Here is a 23634-nt window from a genome sequence, read left to right on the forward strand (position 1 = left end):
CAAGGTGTTTTACGAATTCTATCCAATCAGCTGGCACAGGTAGCGATAGACAGAGCCCTGAGCAAGTCATTCAGCTGTTCTGGTGATAGAGCAGTCTGACAGCCAATCAAGCGCACTAGTCTAAGGGGCGGGGTTTATGCATTGTAGCGGAAGATAATGCGGCGGTCCTTCCTTTTCTAGCCAACTTGGCTGAAGTCTACCCAGGACTTCACCGACGGACTTTATTAAAGTTTCTGCCGCGGTGCCCCCCCAGGTCCTGACATGGCCCCCAGCACGCAGCTGAAGGAGGCGATAGCCGATGTGCAGGACGGCATTCGTGCCATCCTTCTTGGACCTCCTGGAGCTGGGAAGGGGACTCAGGTGAGAGCAGAAATATCCAGACGAGCTAATGAGCTAGCATTAGCTGTTAGCGGCTAGCCTGAAATATAAGTAGTGTATTCTAGGCGCATGGTCGGTGCTAATGCTAGCCTGCCAGGCTTTAGAGCCAGCTGTCAGTCTCTTTATCTCTAGGTATATGTTCTAATCCTCTATGTAATAATAAAATTTACTCTCACAACGACCCCGTTAATGTCTGAGTTTCTAAGAAATTTCAATGCATTATCTGCTTTTAGCTTCACAGTGAAGTGCATACCGAAACCTCTACCAGCCAAATTTGTGACAGCTATTTTAATGTGTTTGTCTTTTTTTTTCTGTTGGTGCTATTTCGAAATAAGTTTAATACTGGACTCCTTCCAAAAGCAGTTTATACATTTGTTATTATAAATTGAGTATATTGTGCTGTTTACAGGCTACATAAGCATAAAATTGTTTTAAGTTCACAACTGAAAAACTTTTTATATGATATATGAAGCAGCAGGAAAAGTACAAACCCATATTTATAAAAACCTGCTGATTCAGTTTAATACCTTGTTATTAAAATTAGTTTGCCTATTGTTTCTCCTTAAAAACCCGGAGCATCTGTGGTTTATTTTAAATAACGTGTTGTTGTTGACTGGTGAATTGTTCACAATAATGTTGAAAACAGTTCTTGATATTTACATGTAAATATTTTCTTTTGACTGTATTTATTGTTGTAAAATTGTGGTGAAAATAAATCATTTAGTTTCATATTCCTTAACTAAATGATCAATAAAAATATTTACCAGGTAAGACAGTTGCCTTTTTTATTTTTAACTTTATTATTCAGAATAGTACTCCATTTCTAATTTTTTCAGATTTTACTAATTCATCTTTACATATAAATACATCAATTGTAAATTAGAAACAATAGCCAACATTTAGTACTTGAGAAACCTCCCGGGAGCCTGCAACCAGAGCTGCAGCAGTCATACAGAAATACTAGTGTGGAGAAAACTCAGATGGAAGTCTGAGAAGACCAGTTGCATATCAGTGGGTTTTTCTTAGAATTATATTGTGCAAAACTGGAATTTCTTCAGCATTTCATTGGCATGTAAGGCTCCAGTGTCGCAGTTACATAACTCGGTAGGATTTCTGTTGCAGCTGTGTAGAGCGCTGAAACCCAGATGTCTGTCTCAGTGTGACCTTCGTCGTTGTGTCCTGCGGTTCACTGTGCAGTCCTCTCTGCTCAGGCACATGGACGTGTCTGATAGCACAGACACGTGCTGTCAGAATAGATCCATGTGTTTGCTCTCTGATTTGTTTAGTGTTGTCATTTGTTTTGAGTGCTTTGTTTACCCAAAAGCACTCTGTTGCAAACCCCGTTTTAGTATCACCGATATTGGAGCGATCAAATGTTTTAAATAAAGCTTCAGCGTCAATTTTATTTCTATAACACGTTTCGTTACATGTACACTCAGTGTGCTTACCAAAAGAGATTAAAGGTTCGCAATGCATTAAGAGAATTTAAAAAAACAACAACACAGAGTTAAAACACAGCGTTATGTGAAAATAAAAAGGAAAATGATTAATTATGTTGTGCACAAGCAGGAATGATAGTTGTTGGTTCTGGCTCATTTAAAAATGTAATTTTTTTTTTTCTTCAGGATATGTCAAGATTCCCTCAATTATCAATTTTTACTAAATGAATAATCAATAGTATGAATCGGTCAGTGGTGAAAATAATTGTTAGCTGGAGATGTTGAAGTATTGGACATTGCTGGCATCTATGCAGCATATGCTCTACTGCAGTTGAGGCCTTGTCTAAATGAATTAAGCTCACCTTTGTTGGTTAAGGATCTTCACTCTGTTATGATTTTAATGAGCTTATATAAATTATAACCTTTGACTTCATTAGTTGCAACATATAAAGAGAATGTCTTCTAATCTTTAATCCTCAGATGAGTTGAAAAAGTGAAAGCTACGCCGTCTAGAAGGTCGAGAGCTCCACAGATCAGTCTGTGGTGCTGAAAACTTTCTTTTCAGAGCCTTATGCTCAGAAACCTACATCATGGTTTTATTTGTCAGTGGTGCAGGAAGTATTTGTTCATCAGTGTTTAGGTCAACAGCCAAATATTTCCTTCAGTTGGTGTTTGGTAGTGATGAATAGTAGTTCCATATTAAAAAACACTCTCTCCCCTGCAGGCCCCTCGGCTAGCAGAGAAATACTGCGTTTGCCACCTGGCTACTGGAGACATGCTGAGGGCCATGGTGGCTTCAGGCTCCGAGCTCGGCAAGAGGCTTAAGGAGACGATGGATTCTGGCAAACTGGTAACTGCTCTTCTATTCATGATCTCTCTATAAACTTTTCTTCCTGTCCCTTTGTCTCCTCTGAGGTTTTTATTGACTTTGCAGCTCGTCATCCCGAGTCTTTGATGACATCTCATGTTTTCCTTATATTACAATTACTTGCTTCCTTCCTTTTCTGCAGTGATGGTTCCAATAGAGTTGATTAAAACCACATAACTGTATCAACAATAATGCTAAAACAAAACTAATGGTGCGTTCACACCTAACGCGATAGACACGACCAGAACGTCAGGTATACAAAGTCAATGGAGGAGCATGATTGTGACTGTGGGTCCTGCCGAAATTCAGAAGCAGATTTGCGTCGCGAAAAAGCAACTGACGCGTTTGAAGCGCGAATAAAAATATGCATGGCAGTTTGTGTGGTGCATTTTGTGCATTCGCGCGTATCGCGCTCGAGTTGGGAAGATCTGAACTCCAGTGTCAAGTCGCGCTGCGACAACCAATCAGGAACCTGGTGATGTGATTCTCTGACCTAGTTCAAAGGGGCAGGTCTAGCCAAAGCCCTTCATTCAATATGGAGGAAAGGCTCATCAACGCCGTAGCCAACCACCCGGAGCTGTATGACACCAGCTGCTTTCTCTACCGAGAATTGTAATATTATTTTGAAATTTTTGTAATGACTAATGTCTCGGTTCTACTACACAGCAAACTTGACAGACAACTTGACACGTGGAATTTATTTCATATTATACTAAAGAAAAAATAGACTACGATATAGGAACATAGTGAAGACCAATTATTTAAGAGAATAAAAAGGGGTTAGTTTATTTTGGAGGCAAGCTCCATTTATTAAGAACATTTTTAAAAGGCAGGATCGCTCTTTAGAGGTTTATGGGTGGCTCTTAAAAGAGTCGTTGTGGGGAAGTCGCTGGGACTTCAAATGAGAATATATCAGGTAGCGGGTATCAATAAAGGACTACCGTATAAAACACTCTGAAGCGCTCTGAAGGTGGGATTGAGCGCCTGTAGTTGGTGTCTAGACGGGCGACGCTTGGACCAATGCGGGACAGCAGATCCTCAAATTGGGCGAGGGAAAGACGGTGGTACCGCCGAAATCGGCCGTCATCCAGGCGCAGCTCCGGGAGCAAATGGTGAAACTCACCAAACTGCTCACTCTTCTGGAGGACCTGATGGTCCCAGGTACGGCGAGGACGTCCTTTAAGCTGCTGCTCTGCTCTCCACAGTAAATAGAGAAGGGAGACTCTCTTCAAACGCTAGATTGACAGCTGCCATCTTCCAAACATACCGTCTGGCACTACTTCCTCCCACATTTCCGCTTCACGTGTGTAAAAAATTGCATATTTTGAAGCATGACCAATTCGCATTGGTCACGCGTCGAGGTGCGAATGTGCACGCAACCAGCTAGGGGTGTCTGGCGCTTTTTGGTCGCGTGTATCACATTCGGTGTGAACACGCACCGTAAGAGAGGCATGAAGTGAAAAAGCATTTTTTAAATCCCCGGAAGTCTGCACGATGTGGACGGGCGGATGTCTGTTCCAGTTCAGTTTTTTATGCTCTTGCATGATCACTATCAAGACTACACTCCAATCCATGATCTGTATGTAGCATTCAAATCGAGTTGTATTAAATCAAGTTCAATGAACTTTATAATGACTACTTTAAAATTTGAGACTGGATCAGATTCACCTATAAAATCATGTTATACTTTTATGGTGGACATGCTCTGCTGACCTGACTTGTGTATATAACTGTTTACATATGAGAGGCACAAATTAATACAGAACAATGAACCCCAAGATTTTTATTTTTTTTTGTTTTGAAGGGGGAAATGGTGTTGGGATGAGAATCTTGTTGATTTTTAAAGCCATTTTATTCTGTATCATAATAAATTGTTTGTGATTCTGTGGCCTCTTAAGTCTCTTTAATGTCAAAACTCACTTCTGTAACATTTCTAGGCGTCTGTGTGTTTTCCTCTATATTTGTGTCCAGCGCTGTACACATGTTTGTGCAGCTGCTGCAGAGCTCTTTGTTTCCATTTCATCTCCCAGCATGTAACCGAGGTTCCTGGTGTGATTTTCTGCCATCTGTTTGACTCTCACAGTTTGGTGCTGTTTGCTCATATTTGTGCACTTTAATATCAATTTCCTGTTGCTGTTTAAAAAGATTTTGTATTGACATGAAATAAATGTATAAGGCCAAAATATTGTTGCTTGATAAAGAGGAGTTTTTGTGTCCCTGCAGGTCAGTGATGAGATGGTTGTGGAGCTCATAGAGAAGAACCTTGAGTCGCCGGCCTGCAGGAACGGATTCCTGTTGGATGGATTCCCCCGAACGGTCAAACAAGCAGAGATGGTGAGGACTTAATTTATTAGTGTTTTGGTGCGTTTTTAATGTTGATTTAATAATTCTTGAGCATCGTGCAGTTTGCTTTACTTTAAATACAGATTGGCTAATGAAGAGATTAAACAAACTAGTTTTAATGTTGATTCATGAGAACTGAGCATGCTGGTAGGTTTCTTTTTCAGCTTTTGGTGCTCACAACTTTTATACTTTTTTTTTTATTACAAGTGTGATCACCAGTTTAGCTCGCCGAGGTGAGCTGTGTTTTAGTGAGATGAACAGCCGTTCTGAGAGCGGGAGGCCCTAGTTCGAATCCTACTCATGGCAACATTTTATTTTCAGTAGACCGTTCAACTTCTTCAACTCTTTTCATCAAAAATTTCAGCTTCTTCACTTCTTTTAGCACAAATTTCAGCTTATTCGCCTCTTTTCAGCAGACACTTCTGCTTCTTCTGCTGTTTTTAGCAGATTCCACTATACGGCATTCATACTGCATTTTCACAGGAAATGCAACTTTTTCTAGTGTCTACATTTCATTTTCTTTTTTCAGTTTCAACTTTCCTAACAAACTGATAACACACACAAACTCTAAAACTATTTTCTCAAATATATTAAACCTAGAACTCAGAATAACCAGGCTAAAATTAATGGATGCAAATAGTTTTAGGTGGCATAATTAATCTGTTTAAAAGGGTTTTGTGAACATTGTCCTTATCTACTTTAAGTTTCTTCAAACTTCACAGAGAAAAACAAAGCTTTTATTAAAGTTTAATTACATAAACCTGAAAACAGTAGTGTTATACAGTCGGTTGTCAAAAAAGTCAGTTTGTACTTTACAGCAGATTTGTTATGTTTGACTTCCTGTGTTTGTCTCTTCAAGCTGGACGACTTGTTGGACAAGAGAGACGAGAAGCTGGACTCTGTGATCGAGTTCTCCGTCGATGATTCTCTGCTGGTTCGCAGGATCTGTGGCAGGTGGGAGTCAGTATGGTAAATGGTAAATGGCCTGTATTTGTATAGCGCTTTACTAGTCCCTAAGGACCCCAAAGCGCTTTACATATCCAGTCATCCACCCATTCACACACACATTCACACACTGGTGATGGCAAGCTACATTGTAGCCACAGCCACCCTGGGGCGCACTGACAGAGGCTGTAAAATAAATCACTGTATTCACATTACACTCACACCTAAGATGTAATATAAACAGCTTTTCAGAGATTCTTTTAGGAATCTTCTACATGTAGTAAGATGACTAGAAAAGTCTCACCATTGGCTCGTCAGTGCCCAGGGCGCACTGACAGAAATATGACAGAAAATGATTTATTCAAGACCAGAGAAAGAGTGTGGTTTATTTCTCAGGTGGGTAGCAAGTGGACAATAAGGGCAAGTTGGTGATTTTCCTTCGAGTGAGCAGCTCCTCATTCTGTCAGCGTGTTAAACCTACTCAGGTAGAGTAGATTGATTCATGCGGACGGGAGGTTCTGGGACAGTGAGATGATGTTAAGGAGAAATGGAGCATGAACGCACATGATTAGCAAAAAGTAGCCTGTAGGCGATTGAGCATCTGCAGCAAGAAGGTTTGCAGATTCAATTCTTGGAGAAGTCGACGTGTCCGTCCCTGATGGGACATGTTGAATACCACAGCTGCTCAGTGCCTGGCTGATACTCTAAAGAGCTTAGAAAGAAAGCCTGATAATGACTTATGCCTTTTTTTTTTACACTTTGACCCATGTGATGAGCCACATGATCAATAGTGGGTCAACAACTAGATTTTAAATGCTTTGTACTCTCCACCATTTGGTTTTAGAACTGAAGAACGTTCTCGAATGAGACGTAAAACGTCCGAGAAGTCCAATCACCTTCTTTCCTTCTTTAGGTTCTATGATCTGGTTCCAGATTTTAACTCTAAAGAGACACGTGTGCAGAGAAAAAACATGATACTCTAATATCTGAATAACTTTGATCTAATTCATGGCTCTCAAGCAGCCACAATTAAGATTTTCAATGTAAACACAGCTACTATTTACCAGGTGATGAGCCCACAGAGTAGTCTCTTGATTTTGTTGATTCCCTAACCGCTAATAAGCCTGTGTCTAAACAGAAAATAGGATTGGCAATAGGGCTGTTCGATATAACATATATATCGGATGACGATTTAAAAACGTCTATCGTTTCATTTTACGCTATCGTTTGTTTTGTGGTGTCGCAAAATAAACTGTTTACGGCAATATTTTCTCATCGTTTTGATGGTCACTGTAGTGGCTATATTAATTTCTTAAAGTTCTCTCCTTCTCTTATGTAGCGCTTATATAACCACACTACAGACGGACAAGCGCTTGTTTTTATGCCTTGTCGTTAGCAACAACAACAGTAAAACCACCGCGTGTCCGCTTGTGTATTTTCCACATAAACCTTTCACAATAAAGCTCAAGATCCTGTTGAGACTTTTCAAAATAAACAGAATCACATGAAAGATGCAGAGTATTTACGGATGAGAAGCAAAAAAGAGCCGCCAGGTGCTAAAAAATAAACCTTAGACTCAAACGTTAGAACAGGCTTTTCCCCGCAGCACGCTGTGTAATAAATACAAAGAAAACGTCGGCCGTTACAACTTATGTCTAAAAATGTATAGTTTCATACATCAGTTAAAACACTCGACTCCAGGTACACGACACGCAGCTGGAAACACTTCACACAAGTCGAGCTGCCCGAGATTCACAGAATTTACAGAAAATGTTACATTTTTGTGATTTATATCGTTATCGGACGATAGATGTCTTATATCGGGATATGAGATTTTGGTCATATCGCACAGCCCTAGTTGGCAACTAGGTGATGAACACACAGCATTTTGCAGCTGAAGAGGCAGCTATTGTAATCATAGGAAGAAGCTAACAAAAGAATGGATTTTAATGCTTGCATTCACAGAGTGGCCACGTCATTCAAAATGTCAGTCTGCATCTGCTGAATGTGTAATAGGGCATCCATAGTCAGTATATCAGCTCCAATAAGTGTCCGCACATGGTTTAGGAACTGAATATCAGTAGAACAAATTATATTCAAAGTGGTAACATTTCATTTTAAAGTTTTATCATTTTTTTGTGAAGCACTTTGTGATGTTCATATTAATGTGCTGTGAATTTTACCTTTTGTATTTCTGTAACTATAAATGAAAGTTTACTAAAGTAACATCTTTAATGTGGATTATGTAGTAATTTGGTAATCAGCCATGCACTCATGGGTTTGTCAGTTAGCTATATTCAGAATGCTAGTCTGCTGAAAGCTGCAATGTCTGATTGATGAACTTTGGTGGCGTGTCACCTATGTATGTCGCCAACACCACAGGGTTGTGCGGTTACACGTAACTCCTGTGGTGTTGCTGTATAACTTTGAACCTCGGTGACCTTCACATCTAAGTAAACTGGAAATGCATGCGAGTAATGGAGTTTATTCTGGTACATTTCAAAACAATGCATCAGTTATTCTGAATTCTGATTCATCATTATTCATTCCTCGTTCTATCCCTATTACATTGCTATACATACTGTTACAAGATTTGCATTCAGCTTTTGTTGAGAAAGTCAGCACTGGTGAACTGAAACAGAAATGTGTTACTTTCTGGTCTGACCTAATGTTTGCATAAGCTGTACATGTTGAAATGAGAGAGAACTGGAAAATAAGTTATAATTGTTACTTCTTGTTTTCTTTGGTGTGTTTCTCTCCTTTTACTTTTGTTCTTATGCAGTACATTAATACGTCTAATGATCTACAAAACAAGTCTCAGAACACTCAGTATGAGACTCTGAGCCCTGAATTGAAGCTGACCCACACGCAGACGTCTCTTCAGACATTCATCTGTGTCCCCTTTCTTCACTATACCCACTCCACATTATTCACACGTCACGCTGAGTAGAAAGCATATCTAGTTTACAGAGAGTCATCTTTCTGTCTGTGGGGGTCCTTTTTGAAGAGACTGCTGCCTCTTCAAGCCCAAGTAGGACAAGGGCATCATGTGGGATGGAAAAAAAGGACAGTTAAGTAGTTAATGAGTCACCGTGGTTGTCAAACCTCCTTCGCTCTTGCTCTGATTTCTTTAACGTCCTTGTCCTGTGCTCTGCTTCCGCTTACCATCTTCCCTCTGTTTCCCCAGACTAATTCATCAGCCGAGCGGCCGCTCCTACCACGAGGAGTTCAACCCCCCCAAAGAGTCCATGAAGGATGACGTAAGTACTTTCCACCCACTTAGAAACCATTTCTGGCTAAACTGCCACCCACCGAAAATGACTGCCAGCCTGGAAACCAGCAGAAAGATTTAGATCAGTGTTTCCATGCATTTTAGATTATTCAGTACATTTTCTCAATTAAATAGAGCCACTAATCTGCTCTTAAAGAACAAAATGTATCACAAACGAGTGGAGCAAACAAATCAACTGGAACAAATGTTGATGTTATGCAAGGATGGCAAGAATAAACACAAAATGCTGTTTTTAAATGATGATTTCATTTATTACCTGAAAAAAGCTATCCAAACCTACCTGACCCTGTGTGGAAAAGTAAATGACGCCCCCCAAAATCATGAATTAACTGTGATAAACCAGATTTTTCTTCAACCTCTCTGATAAAGCAAAGTAGGCTAAAAGATTGCATCATGATCACAAGCAACACGTCTTGCCTAAAGATGTGTCTAAAGAAACAACCGAGAAACAAAGTCTGTGTCTGGAAAGTGTTACAAAACTATTTCTAAGGCTTTGGGAATCCAGCAAACCACAGTGAGAGCCATTATCCGAAAGTGGAGCAAATTTGGAACAGTGGTGCACCAACATAGCGATTTAACAATAAGAAAGAGAATGGGCAAAAGTGGCATCCACGGGAGATGAACAAAAAAGGCTCGTCTGATATTTAGCAAATGTATCTTGATGATCCCCAAGACTTTAGAGAAAATATCCTGTGGCCTGATGAGACAAAAGTCAAACTTTGTAAAGGTTTGAATCCTGTTACATGTGAAGTAAAATGGACATGGCATTTTATTATTATTTTTTTAACCATTCCAGCAGACAAACATGATGTAGTGTGATGGTCTGCTTTCATGCTTCAGGCTCTGGATGACTTGTAACTGATAGAAACATGAATTCTGCTCCTGACCAGAAAATCCTGGAATGTCAAGCCATCATTTTGTGCCCTGGGTTACTTGAGTTAAGCAGGAGGACTATGATCTGAAACACACCAACAAGTCCTCCTCTTATTGGCTCAAAAATTTAAAAAAATGTTTTGCAGTGGCCTGATCAAAGTCCGGACATAAACCTGATTGAGATGTTTTGGCAGGACCATAAACAGGCCGTTCATTCTTGTACTCTCCAATGTGGCAACAATAAGAGTGCGTCAATATCCTCCACAGCGATGTGAAAGACTGATTGCGAGTTATACAAACACTTAAATCCAGTTCTTGCTGCTGCTGATGGCACAACCAGTCATTAGGTTTAGGGGGCAAATACTTTTCACTGGCTGTTACTCAGTATTGGGTTGAATACTTCACTCCTTCATTTTATTTTCTGCATGTGGGAACTTGTCTGCTGGCAGCAACTGAATAAAATTTGTGTGGCGACGGCGAGAAGTTTCTTGTCTGTGCTATTGCAACAGGAGATTATGACACATGTACTAAATAAAAGACCAAAGGTCATGTATTAGGCCATCTACTAACTTGATTTTTAAAAATGCTAACAAGTTGTTTCAGCCTGGCAGATGGCAAAAGTTCATTTTATGATGATTAAAAACACATTTCACGCACAAATGCGCCTACCAAAAAAGACCTGAAGTTCATTTGCTGTTTTAATATGAGTTTGGAAAAAGGTCAGTGTGAAGCTTTCTAGAAACATGACGGTAGAAATTGTGATTATAACTAATAATAATGGTTTAAACAAAGAGTTTCATTTCTTTAATTATATTAATAGTGTGAGATGGTGGTGTGCTTCAAAGTAGAGTTCAACCAGTGTGTGAGTAGACGAAGACATGGCGTTGACCATGTCTGGGTTTATCATACAGAGACCGCTCGGGTAGCTTAACACCTCCCCAAGTCTCTTTGCTGACTTATATTTAGCTCATCTATGTTAAGGACTGATGAGCTTATAAAATGAGCTATCTGTCATCCACCCACGCGTCACAAGAACCAGTACTCCTGCAGTGTTTGTCAGAATTTAATCAAACTTGATGAACAGTTAGCAGGTCTTCACCGATACCCAAAAGCTGAGTCGCTGCCTGCCAGCCAGTGTGTCCTTTCTCACGTTTTCCTTAAACACTTTTCCACTCTTTACGTCTCCATTGTGGTAGTCCATGATATCAGTTGGCTGCTTTACAAAGAGTTTCTGATTCAACAGTCCACCGTTCTCAGATTCCACCTGCACTTTAGCTGTGACTGTAATTGTTTGTCTGCTCTTCAGCAGACTGGAGGGCTTCTTTAATCAGAATGTGCTGCAGGTGGAAAACAAGTTCAGGTGGCTGTAGGGCAGAACAAGGACTACCAAATTACAAACACTACCTGTGTTTATGTGCATGGAGGGTTTAAGGTTTGTGGTTCGATACCTGGCTGCTTCAGTCTGCATGCCAAAAGTGTCCTTGGGCAAGTTGTTCTCCAATGCATTCATTGGAGTATAAGTGTGTGTGAATGTTAGATAAGAACCACTAATGTGTAGAAAACTGTGTTTGCATACATGAGGCATGTTTCCTCTTTGAAATGTAGTATTCGATGTTCATTTTCACACATCCTGTTACTAATAAAGTGACATGAGTCACATTAGAAGTGTCTGCTATTCAAATAAACTCAAGTTGAAGTTTGTTTTTGTTTTTTTGTTTTTTGGCAGTCTAACCGTGCTCCGTCTGCACACATGCATTAAAAAGGGGAAGCAATACAACTGGAAGTTATAATCTCATGTTTCTTTCTGCTGTTGAAGATGCGGAGAAACAACTGTAGAGAGCTTTGAAGTTTTCCTGAGATTGTCTCCTGTTTTTTCCATGAGTAGATTTCTGTGGATTAAGGAATGTGCAGCAGAGAGACTTAATTTTAATTATTCAGTTTCTCCTTTGAGTTTTATACTTGACGTTCCAACGACTGTACAGTTTTATGCGTTAGTGAAAATTGCAACAATTCAGTCTGTGTGTGCAGATGTTTAAGGTGCTGTTGAACCTAATGTAGCAGAGACTAGCACCAAGCTGGTTCATGTGTGTGTGTCGTTTGAGCACACATTTTGCACCTTGCACTGTTGTGATGTGGTAATCATGAAACATTACATGTAATGAATGTCAGGTGTGACTGGACCCACAAGTACTGTGTAACACGAGTGTTTCAAAAGTGGGACATGACTGCTGCTGCACCTTGGAGTTGTTTCGGCTTGTCGTTCAACTCCCAGCTTTTGTAATCAGGTGCTGACAGCAGGCACGAGTCTGAGTCTGCAAGCAGGTCTGTCTCTGCAAGTGTTTGTTGTCGTACATCAGTGCCAGAGCACAGGGACTCACAGCCAGCACAGGGGGAGATTAATGCGATAGCTTAAAGGAGAGATTCTGCAGAAAAACATCAGATCCTAAGTCGGTGCTTTGATTCCTGTTTCTGCTGTTTTTCTTTTTTCTTTTTAAAAAAATTAGTTTGAGGAACAACAGCTTTTGTAGTTATGGCAACGTGGTAGAAACCTGACTGCGAATGATCATGTAGCTATGTTGACATCCCAGTGCACAAAAGCAATGTTTAATGGTCAATGAGTGACCAGGGCTTAATGCCAGTCCTATTTGTGCATGCACATGCATTGCCTTTAACTATATTGACACAAAAAAACAATTTGGATTGAAAACTCATTGGTGCTGTGCCTTTTATGGTTAATTGAAAGATGTTTGGTGAAACACTATATTTAGTATTGAAACGGAAACAACAAATCAAGTGTTCACAAGGTGGTGGTGGGGGGGGGGGGGGGGTTTCTCCCCTGATGAAATATTGTACCAAGCACAAATTGAGAAAACTTTCGCTTTGAAAACTGTCGAACGCTATCTGCTCAGTTTCCGATGCAACAGTTCATTTGTACAATTTACAGTTAAATACAGGACGTTTTATATTAAATCAGATATTACTTTTTTTAATTACATTCCAATTACATTTTATTTGTATAGCACCAAATCACAACAACATGTGCATCAACTCACTTTATGTTGGAAGGTAAAGACTGTACAATAAAATAGACTGAAACAATAATATAACTCATAAAGTAAAATTGTATGCACTTTGGATTAGTCATGTGATATTTACATTTTTTTTTAATCAGTTCTTGCACAACCGATCGTGTTGTCGGGCATTTCTACTTTTAACGTGCTTTACATTTTGTATGCAATTTTTTATTTTTAAATAAAGCAAAAATTTTTGCGAACTCAGAAGAACACAGTTTCTGATTCGTCTTATGTGTTTTCTTTTTTTTTTTACTCTGCACTCAGGTGACGGGTGAGCCCCTGATCCGCCGCAGCGATGACAACGAGAACACCCTGCGCTCGCGCCTGGAAGCCTACCACCGGCAGACGTCCCCTCTGGTGCAGTACTACAGTGCCAGGGGTCTGCACACGGCCGTCGACGCTGCCCAGAACCCAAACGTAGTCTTCGCCTCCATCGTAGCCGCGTTCTCCGCCGCCACGGAAATGCCCGCTCGTGCCACAGCCTGTAAAGACCAAGTGTTCTTCATTTAAAGTTTTCCTTCTTTGCCGCATTGCCCTTCACCTGGCTGTTTTCATGTTTTGGTTTTGTTTTCTTTCCCCCTGCGTGGTGGAGATTATACAAGAGTGGATCGAGTGTCAGAGTGGCAACAAAATGTAACTTTGAAGTGTAAACGGGGAAGATGGAGACTCGGTGTGCCGTCACGGCTCAAGAAATTCAGCAGCAATGCATCATCATTGTTACAGGAACAGAGCGGATGTAGAATCGTTTTCGTTACTCTTCATCACAGAAGAAGCCAAAATAGAGCTCATCGATTAGCACCACACTGCTGCTTTTCACCGTAGAGATGTGAGAAGGTTTTGACATTTAAGCAGTGCAGAACGCCGTGCATGTTTGTATAGATGCTCCTCACCAGAGCGCATTTTGAAAATATTGACATTTGTTGCATATTGTTTGCCTTTGCTGGACAGGTTTGCTCTTGTTTAATCAATGGCTTTGCCTTTTTTTCTTCACCTTTTCTCCTAATGTTAGATTAGATCTTCTGTTTTTCCAAACCAGCTGTACTTGCTGCTCCTTCTTGTCCCTGAATGCATCTGAAGTGCAAGAAAAAGCAAAACCGGAAGTGGAGTGTGTCATAGTATGAATTATATTCTGATGTTAGAGGTCTGCAGACTGAACCTCTGCAGCAGGGTGCAGGGGGAAAGTTGAGGCACAGTAATGTTTGTGGCAACAGCCTCAGGTGTGTTCTGAAAACAGGAGGGTGAGTTCTTGGCCACAGATTGGCCCCGTGGCCAATGACGCACTCAAGTAGACAATTAAGGTACTTTAAAACCCCGTAGTGCCCAACTGCTGCAATTTGCATCAACAGCGATACTCACAACTCGCTCAGATCTAAACACGGGTATGATTGAAAGTCTACTTTTATATTTAGTATTGCTTTAACTTCTCAAGGCCATCTGTGTCTCTGAGACTCGCTGGTAATCAGATTTCCACTTAACTCTAATGGCAAAAAAATAAACGCTGCTTATAAGTTGAGCTTTACCTGACATAAGTTGCATCATTGTTTAGCATCAATTTAATGCCGACATTTGCCAAAAATACAAAAATGAGTTTTGCAGTACAATTTATGCACCTATGTGTGAGTTTAAAGCTGTTTTCCCTCGTGTACTTCAGTCAGGTCAGCGTATTTTTCCACAGAGGGCCTTTTTCCCTCGCTAACTGTGAAAACACCAGCATGTTAGCTGAACCAGTCACAAATCTGCTCAGTCTGACACACACGGACTTAAAATGTTTTTAAACAGAGTCAGCAGATCAAGACTGGAACATCAGTTTGCTCTCATATTAGTGGTATTGCTTTCAGTGCTTAAAGGAAAAAAATAGCTTGTATCTTCACACTTTGACCGCCTCAGTTACTGATAAAGATCCTTAATGCACTTCTGTTTTCGATGCAGAAGACATTGTGCTTTACCTAAGGCTACGTCCACACCATCGTTTTCTCTCAGTTTTGGCCTCCCATCCACACATTGCTGCCCGCGGTGGGTGTGGTGCAGCACGCAGGCAGAGAGAAAAGCTCAAAAGTATGATTGCACGTCACTAGAGGTGATATTGGAAAGTACTTGTCACCACAAGTCTTTTGCCTTTAAAGGCAAAAACATGAGCAGCCTATCAAAATGTTTAGTAGAAGTCCATCACACACGGAGAAATGCACAGTTTTCGTTTTGTATTTCATTTGGAATTGCTCCAGGTGTGTTATACCAGCAGCCTGAGGCACACATACCACTAACTAAATGATCAGTTATCTAATATATAAATGTGATTACTGATTAAAAGCCTTAAAGGTCTTAAAGGTGTATACATTATTAAACTCTTGAGATGCTGAAACCATCATCTGATCTGCAGCTCAGAAATTACCATTATCAGTTTTGGATCATTTGGTGGTTGGAAGTAATGATAAAAATACTGGATTGATGAGCAGTAGTCCTAAGATTTGTAGTTATGCCTATCCCTCTTAAAGATAGAGGCCTGGAGGAATGCAACTATCAGGCAGGGTCTAGAGCACATGTGTCGAACTCCAGGCCTCGAGGGCCGGTGTCCTGCAGGTTTTAGATGTGTCGTTGATCCAACACAGCTGATTTAAATGGCTAAATGACCTCCTCAACATGTCTTGAAGTTCTGCAGAGGCCTGGTAATGAGCTAATCATTTTATTCAGGTGTGTTGATCCAGGGTGAGATCTAAAACCTGCAGGACACCGGCCATTGAGGCCTGGAGTCCGACACCCCTGGTCTAGAGAAATTGGTTGCAGGAGCTGGGAAACAGCTTGACAGTGGATCCAGAAATAGTGATCTATTGATATGTGGGAAAGTGTAGAACAAGACTCATTTGTGTTTCCTAATATAGTTTGCTACAGAAGTGATGAATCAGGAGTGGAAAGTGGACACTTCCTTCCCCCAAGTTGTTTCCCAGAACACACTTCATCTTTAATACGTCGTAATACCTTTAATTTTTTAATCACTATGTACTTAACTGTGAAACAGGATGCTCACTTTTTGGCATGATGTCAGCTCAGCCTGTTAATACCAGTAATATTTTTGCAGCGTTTACAAAGTTTTGGTTCCAACATGTTGTTTCCTTGACGCTGATCCTGGAATTTTAATAGTTCGAACCGCTTCCAAGAATCTGTCAGATAATTTCACGTCTGAATCCGTGATGACTGATTCGCAACCAGATAACTGACATTTCAGTTTAGTCAGCATGTTTACTGCCGATGGGTAATTAGAAAAAAGCACTCTTGGGGTTTTTCTCTGGTGTTTAGTTCCTAAAATAACTGTGACCAAACTTTAAGAGTTCTGGGAAGACATGAAGACTTTTAGCGGCTATGATTAGATTTTATGATAAAACACAATCACCTTGCCACTCTTGAGGTGTAATTTTTCAGCCAAAGCAGGGATCTGTTCATGCAAAACCTACTACCTGTACAGCTACAGATAACTAAGACTTGGAATTAAATGTTTAGCAGATAAAGAGCAAGATGGTTCCTCTAGAGTTGGTCGAGACCAAAATATAGTTTAAAAAATGATTGAATGTTCTTTGGCTGCAAGATGTGTAAAGAAGCAAGTGTTTTCTTACTGTCACTGTATCGACTTAAAAGGGAACATGCTGTGCTAATTTCCAGTTTCATATTTACCTTAAACTGGGCTCAGTTCATCCACTGAATGAACTGAGCCGGTTTATCTCCTGATTTTTTTATCAGCTCATAATCAAGGCTTGAGCATCAGTTTTGTGGGGCTTCTGCGTGCCTGAGAAGACTATATGAAACACATTTCCTCTCAATGGCTTCAAACAGATCCAGGAGTACAAAGAAACATCTCTGAATTGGAGTTGTGTGAAGTCTGGGGACTTTTAAAGATATGAATATGTGCTATGTGTGGAGAAACATGCGTGCAGTAGTTGAAATTCGGGCCATATTTAATGAGCTTGCTGTGTGTATTTGCAACAGTGTGTGCTGTATATATGTGACAGAAAATGAGGAAAAGACACTACTGTATGTCAGTGTGTATAGTGATTCAGCTTGGGTCTGCTGCCCCTAAGTGGCACAAAATCACTTATTGCAGGGTTGATATACAATGCAGTTCCACATTAAAGAGTCGTGAGCTAAACACACATCAATCATACTCGTATGAAAATGGCTTTTTACAATGAAGCCATCTCAAGCTCCTTTTTTCCCCTCTAAAGATGCCTGTTTATTTTTATTTTTTTTACTTCAGAGGTCTGAAAATGGAAATCAAAAGTTACATTTTAACTGTGAACTTTATTTTTTTTAAACTTGTGTTTCTGCTGTGCTTCAGGCTCTCAGCACTGACATCACTTTGTGTGACGTCACAAGGATCAGACATGAGCTGAAGGACGATTGCAAAAACCTTAACAGTAGATACTACAAGGAAATGTTTTAAGTTCTTTTTTGTTTCTGCAGCTCCCAAAAGGTGTATTTTATATTTAACCTTTTGTTTTTGTTTTGATGGTGGCTGTTTCAGATCAAACAGTTGTGATCTAAAAGGAAAACCAGTAAAAGAAACGAACGCCTTCACACTAAATAGAGACTTCCAAAGAATACTGTTTAATCTCGTTTCATCTCATCTTGTTTCTGTAGTTTCCACTTATTTTTATGTTCGCTGAAGCAGTTTTAGCTGTAAAACTTTTTTTTTTTCTAAAAATGTTCTTCTACAAACAACAAAGCCTTTAGGTTTTCCTGTTGTATCCTCTTTGTGCGTTCAGAATCAGAATACTTTATTGATCCCTGGGGGAAATTATTTTTTGTTACAGTGCTCCATTTTAAACCAACATTAAGACAAGACAGACAATACACTAACTAAGAATAGTACAATACATACATACATACATACATACATACATACATACATACATACATACATACATACATACATAAGTCACTCATAAATAAATAGTTGGAAAAGAAACATGTGTAGTTGTAGCAGCAAACAGTGTGTTAAGTGGATGCGTTCATCCTTCACTCCTCTGTTCCTCCTTGACCTTTGGAGCCGCCTCCTTCCTCTGTAGTCACCTGGTGTTCAGTAGGAGCTTCTTGCATGCAGACTGTGTTACCTTCCTCTTTCCCTTGAATGCTGATGCATTTTTAGTCTCTCCCGGCTGTTGTGATGAAAAACGACAACAGATGTTCGGCGCTCCCGGGAGGCAGATTTCAGACTGTTACTCAACACAATGAGACTATTTCATGCTAAATTTACCTTAATATTCCATGCCGTGCTTTGTGATGCCTCCAATGCGTTTTGTCACTCTTTGAAAGCTGTAAATGTACACGTGCTATAGTTTAATCTGATTCGAAGTCTGGATGTTTTTGTCCACCTTAAATGCATTTTTTTATGGGCTTGTGAGATAGGCAGGTACATTTTGTTTGACCGAGGAAGCTTTGTTTTTGAAGTCATGCCTGGTTACGTTTTCTCTAGAAATTCACTCAAAACTTTTCTTTCCTTCTCCCCCTTGTCTTCCAGCTGGTTGAGTTCAGAGCTGCGTCATGCCCACCGAGGCGAAGGACTGGAGCTGGCAAACAGCTCAGGTGGGCAGAAAAACGGAGGGGAGGGGCAGGCAATAAGAGGGGACTCCTTAGACTGAATAAGTTAAGGTTGTTTTGGGGTTTTTGTTGCACATTTCTATTTCAAGTAGATCATGACAGGAATAAACGAAGCCATCTTGTTGTCACAATCCTCATGTTTTCCCTTCTAATAAATTTCCTGCTTTTCTACAATCATCAAATGTTGTGCATTTTGTTTTTCACTCCAGTCTCAAATTCACTTGGCCTTTAATCCGAGAAATAAAATCATAAAATATCGTGTATGAGTACCGTGACATTTCATGCATATTTTCTATCGAGTGTCCGCACATTTGTTGCTTGTCGTTTGACATATCATAACCTGAAGTGACACATAAAAAGGTTAGGGTTAAAGTCAGGGTATCAGTAATGGTGTGCAATGAGGAATGAAGTGACTTCCTATTTAACAGTTCCACATATCACACACTGATGTCTGAAGGATCGAGGATCTATATGAATGATGAGAAATACACTAAATTGGACTTGCTCATAAGATGTTTTCAATTTATCTCAGAAGTTCAGAAATTGAAAACAACATATAGAAAATAGCCTAAAGGTAGTTCAGTAAAATAAATACAGGATGACAAAATTGCTCAATACAGTAAAAGGACCTCAGTTAAACAGAGGAAAAGCTTGTTTGTTTTTAAAGCGGCGCAATGACCACAAGTCAAAGTAAAATAAATTTAAATACTGCATAAAATGGCTTATTTTTATTAAAAGAAATACAAATCTGGTAAGAATCGGTGAGTTTGTGCGTAAAAGTGATTGACAGAAACACTTATAATAATCCAAATATGATGAAATCAAGGCATAAATAATCACCCCCCACAGTTCAGAGCACAGCACAGTGGAACTCAGCTTGGTGAGAGGAGCCAGAGTTTCCATGACCATAGGCGCAAATCTGTCAGGGACACATCAAAGACGTCTCCTCATTAGGTTGGATGAAACTTACCATCCAACCTTTAATAGAGCTAAAGTATGTGTGCAACATCTGCTGCTTGAAAACATCTTGGAGCTTAAGAGTGATATATATCTGAATGTCATCTGCATAGCAGTGTTGGAAATTTTGATAAATGCTCAAAATGTGCTGAAGAGGAAACTATAAAGGTCCCAAAACAGGACAAAGGTGCAAGGACAAAGGTGCAAGTACAAGGTCAAAAGAGCACGAGGATGTTTTTATTGAATGAGTGATTTTTACCAACTTTCTAAAACAACAGACAAAGCAAACAGACACCAAAGATGGTGAAGCAGAATTTATATTTTTCACATTACTGTTTCTGTTTGTTATTGAAAAAATTACGAACGTAAGCATGCGGGTTAGGAATAATAATATCACTAACCGTGTTGAATAACCTTTCAGGTTTGCCTCTTACCTTTGAAATCTGGTTTGAAACATCGGCCTCACATCTCTCACTAAAAAAAGACTAACAGATCTTTTAGAGCAACACGTTAGCAAGAAAGTGAACTTGTGAACGAGTCGATCTCCACGAGCAAGAATGCTTTCATCATAAAACTGTCAATTATCCAAGAGAAAGATTATAAAACAGGAACTAGCATTATCTAAAATGGAAATATAATGATTATTAACCTCTTAAGCACCCATGCACCCAAAGATGGGTGCAAAAGGGAGGAGATCATGAAACCACTGGGGCCTTAACAGGTTAAAAGATTTGTTTAGGGATTGTAATCACTGTAAGGTGTTTGCTTGCAGCCAGAAGGGTTTGTCTGAATCCCTGAACTCTACTCGAGGTGCTGAGCGAGCACTGCCTTAACATGTTGATCCGCTGAGTCATTGCATATTATTTCACTGTGGTTTTCTTAAGAATGAAAACATTCAGTGGCCTTTCGTGCCCTGTAGATGGGGGCTTTTTCATTCTGGAAAAGATTGCTTAAGATGGAGATTGATGCCTGGATCCTATCACTGCTGCACAATCTAAGCAGGAAACTGTTGAAGTTAAGTTTTCCATTTGTGTTTGTTGCGATAAAACATGTTTTTTCTAACACAGGAAGGAAATGACAGGTTTCCGAGTCTTCGTGTAAAATATAATGAAGCTGCTGTCACTACACTGTTTCCGCTTTGAGCTAGCATGGTGAAACTTTTCCCAGAGATGGTTAACACAGCCCTATTTCTAAGGCAAATGTTAACTGAGCTGCACTGCATCTTACACCCAAAACATACCAGACTTGTTGGTCTATTTAAGTTGCACATGTGTGATGTTTAGTCATCATATTTGTAGGGAGTGATGAGCTCAGAGCCTTGACACCAAACTCTTAATAGTAATCCGCAGCCGTCATGAATCATCCCAAATGTGAGTTGTCTGACTGAGATGTCAAAAAAATACTAAACACATAAGTTAGTAGCAATAAACATGATCAAAGCTAAAATGTAATTAATTTTAAACTTAAAAGTTGAAGCAAATTGTTTCTGTTTACCTTTTAACCCTCAACCGTGAAGCCTGTACACCTCACACATAAAAAAAGTTTTTTACATGACCTTTGAACAAAGATTGAACTGGAGACTTCATCAATGTGACAAAACTTCAGTTTGTCAGCAGCAGTTATCAACACAAATGCACAAGTTTTTAGGTGTTATCAGCTATGCAGTCCTGTGAAAAACTATTTTTCTTCTATAAGAATTAGGAAGATGAGTAGCAGCCAGGTGCATCTAATCAAATGCAGGAAAACAATCATCTGTGTGTTAACAAACCATCGCAATCTTAGACGTGGCAGCAAGTTCATCCCAAAATGCAATGCTCAGAAAAACTATGACAAACATAAGAGCTGCATCTCAGACTCCACAGACCTCAATCAGCATGTTAAATCTTAAAGCTCACGATAGCACAAATAGAAAAAGCCTAAACAAATATGATCTTAATATCTGACCGCATTGCACAGTAGGACATTTGACGAAACCCAAACATGGAATAAACACCTCATGTCAATGCAGTGCAAATGCAGTGGTGGAAAGGTGATTTAGCTGACTTTGCAGCTACAGGACCTGGTTACCTTGCAGTCATTGATTTGACCATGAACTTCTCCATATACCAAAGTATTCTAGAGTCAAAACTGACAACTAAAGCTTCTCTGAAACTGGGTCATGCAACAGGACAACGGTCCCAAGCACAGCAGCAAATCTACAAAAGAACGGCTCAAAAGGGAAATAGTCCAGACCTCAAACTGACTGAGATGCTGTGAGTTGACTCTACATGAAAAAATGTCTGTAAGCTTCATTGAACTGAAGCACTATTGTGAAGAAGAGTGGCCCAAAATTCATCCACAGTGACGCGAGACTGATACAGTCATACAGTAAACAATCACTTGTATATGCTAACGGTGCTTCTATTGAATGGTGAGGTGTACTTAGTTTATCACAGGACTGCATAGAGTTCTGTGACGTGACCTGAGACATTTATTTGAATGCAAAAGACTTTGGTGATAATGAAGCTGTTAGAGCTAACAAACCAACAGACAAAGATCTCGTTGTCCAGAATTTCTGTTTTAGCCAGGTGTTAAACTGAGTACATGTTGTCTCTATGTTTTGAAATCTTTAAATTGACTCAATACATTAAATTCATCTAAATTTCATATCTAATTTTAATTTCAAACCTTATCATCAATGGAAGCCACTTGGTTTTTCTCCTTTCTACTATGAAATAATGTGTGTGACCTGTAATGAATATCCCTGTTGGGAAAAAATAGACTAAATAAGAATATAAAGTATCATCAGACAATGACAACCTCAGTTTCTCATTTTTATCAACTAATCCAATTAAGGAAATCAACCAATAGGACTGTTACGGTTTATGAAACCTGCCTTTTTTGACTTTATCCTTTTTCTCCTGCAAATGAAGTCAGGTGAGTTGTTGTTTTAAAGCAGGTAGTCCCCACCTGCTTTAAAACATCAGTGATTGTTCCGATCCCTAAGAACACCCACCCAGCCAGCCTAAATGATTATCCCCCAGTGGCCCTAACATCTGTAGTGATGAAATGTTTTGAGAGGCTCATGAAACCCTTTATTAGTTCCTTCCTCCCTCCCGACTTGGACTCATTGCAGTTTGCATACCGGACAAATAGATCCACTGGAGATGCTGTAGCACAGGTCCTGCACACCACAATGAGCCATCTAGATGAGGGACGTGGGAACTATGTGAGAATGCTGTTTATAGACTACAGCTCAGCGTTCAACACCATAGTGCCCCACATCCTTACGGATAAGCTCCGGGATCTGGGATTCAGCACATCCTTGTGCAGGTGGATTCACAGCTTTTTGACTGCGAGACCACAGTCGGTGAGAATAGGGGATGTGTACTCTCATACCCTTTCACTGAACATAGGGGCCCCCCAGGGATGTGTGCTTAGCCCTCTTCTTTATTCCCTCTACACCGCGGACTGCACGGCCAGATACCCCACTAACTCCATTGTGAAGTTCGCTGACGACACAGTGGTGGTAGGACTCATCTCCGGGAATGACGAGAGGGCCTACCGAAGCGAGGTGGACGGATTAGTAAAGTGGTGTGTGGCAAACCACCTCTCCATGAATATCAGCAAAACAAAGGAGATGGTGATTGATTTTAGGAGACAGAGAGGCGAGAAAACTCACACCCCAATTCAGATCAATGGAAACCCTGTGGAGAAAGTCTCTAATTTTAAATACCTCGGTGTTTATATCAACGAGGACCTTAATTGGAACACACATACGGACTTCCTCATCAGCAAAGGCAGACAGCGCCTCTATCATCTGAGGCGTTTAAAGAGGTTTAAGATCTCCAAGAACATCCAGAGGAGATTCTACACCGGGGTCATTGAGAGCATCCTGTG

General features: G+C 40.1%; 1 protein-coding gene across 2 annotated transcripts; it reads left to right on the forward strand.

Moving 5' to 3' along the window:
- The first annotated feature begins 155 nt into the window (after positions 1-155).
- Positions 156-18980, forward strand: ak2 (adenylate kinase 2). Of its 2 annotated transcripts, XM_082522329.1 has the most exons (7): positions 156-360; positions 2542-2667; positions 4909-5019; positions 5888-5982; positions 9161-9233; positions 13477-13696; positions 18719-18980. In XM_082522329.1, exons 1-7 carry the CDS (start codon positions 262-264, stop codon positions 18724-18726), a joined length of 732 nt encoding a protein of 243 aa, XP_082378455.1. In that variant the 5' UTR covers positions 156-261; the 3' UTR covers positions 18727-18980. The 2 variants fall into 2 exon arrangements, with proteins under 2 accessions (XP_082378455.1, XP_082378454.1); XM_082522328.1 differs by lacking the exon at positions 18719-18980 and having other exon boundaries at positions 13477-17353.
- The last annotated feature ends 4654 nt before the right edge of the window (positions 18981-23634 follow it).

The sequence above is a fragment of the Aulonocara stuartgranti genome (assembly GCF_965226115.1).
Source record: "Aulonocara stuartgranti genome assembly, chromosome: 22".
Lineage (NCBI taxonomy): Eukaryota > Metazoa > Chordata > Actinopteri > Cichliformes > Cichlidae > Aulonocara > Aulonocara stuartgranti.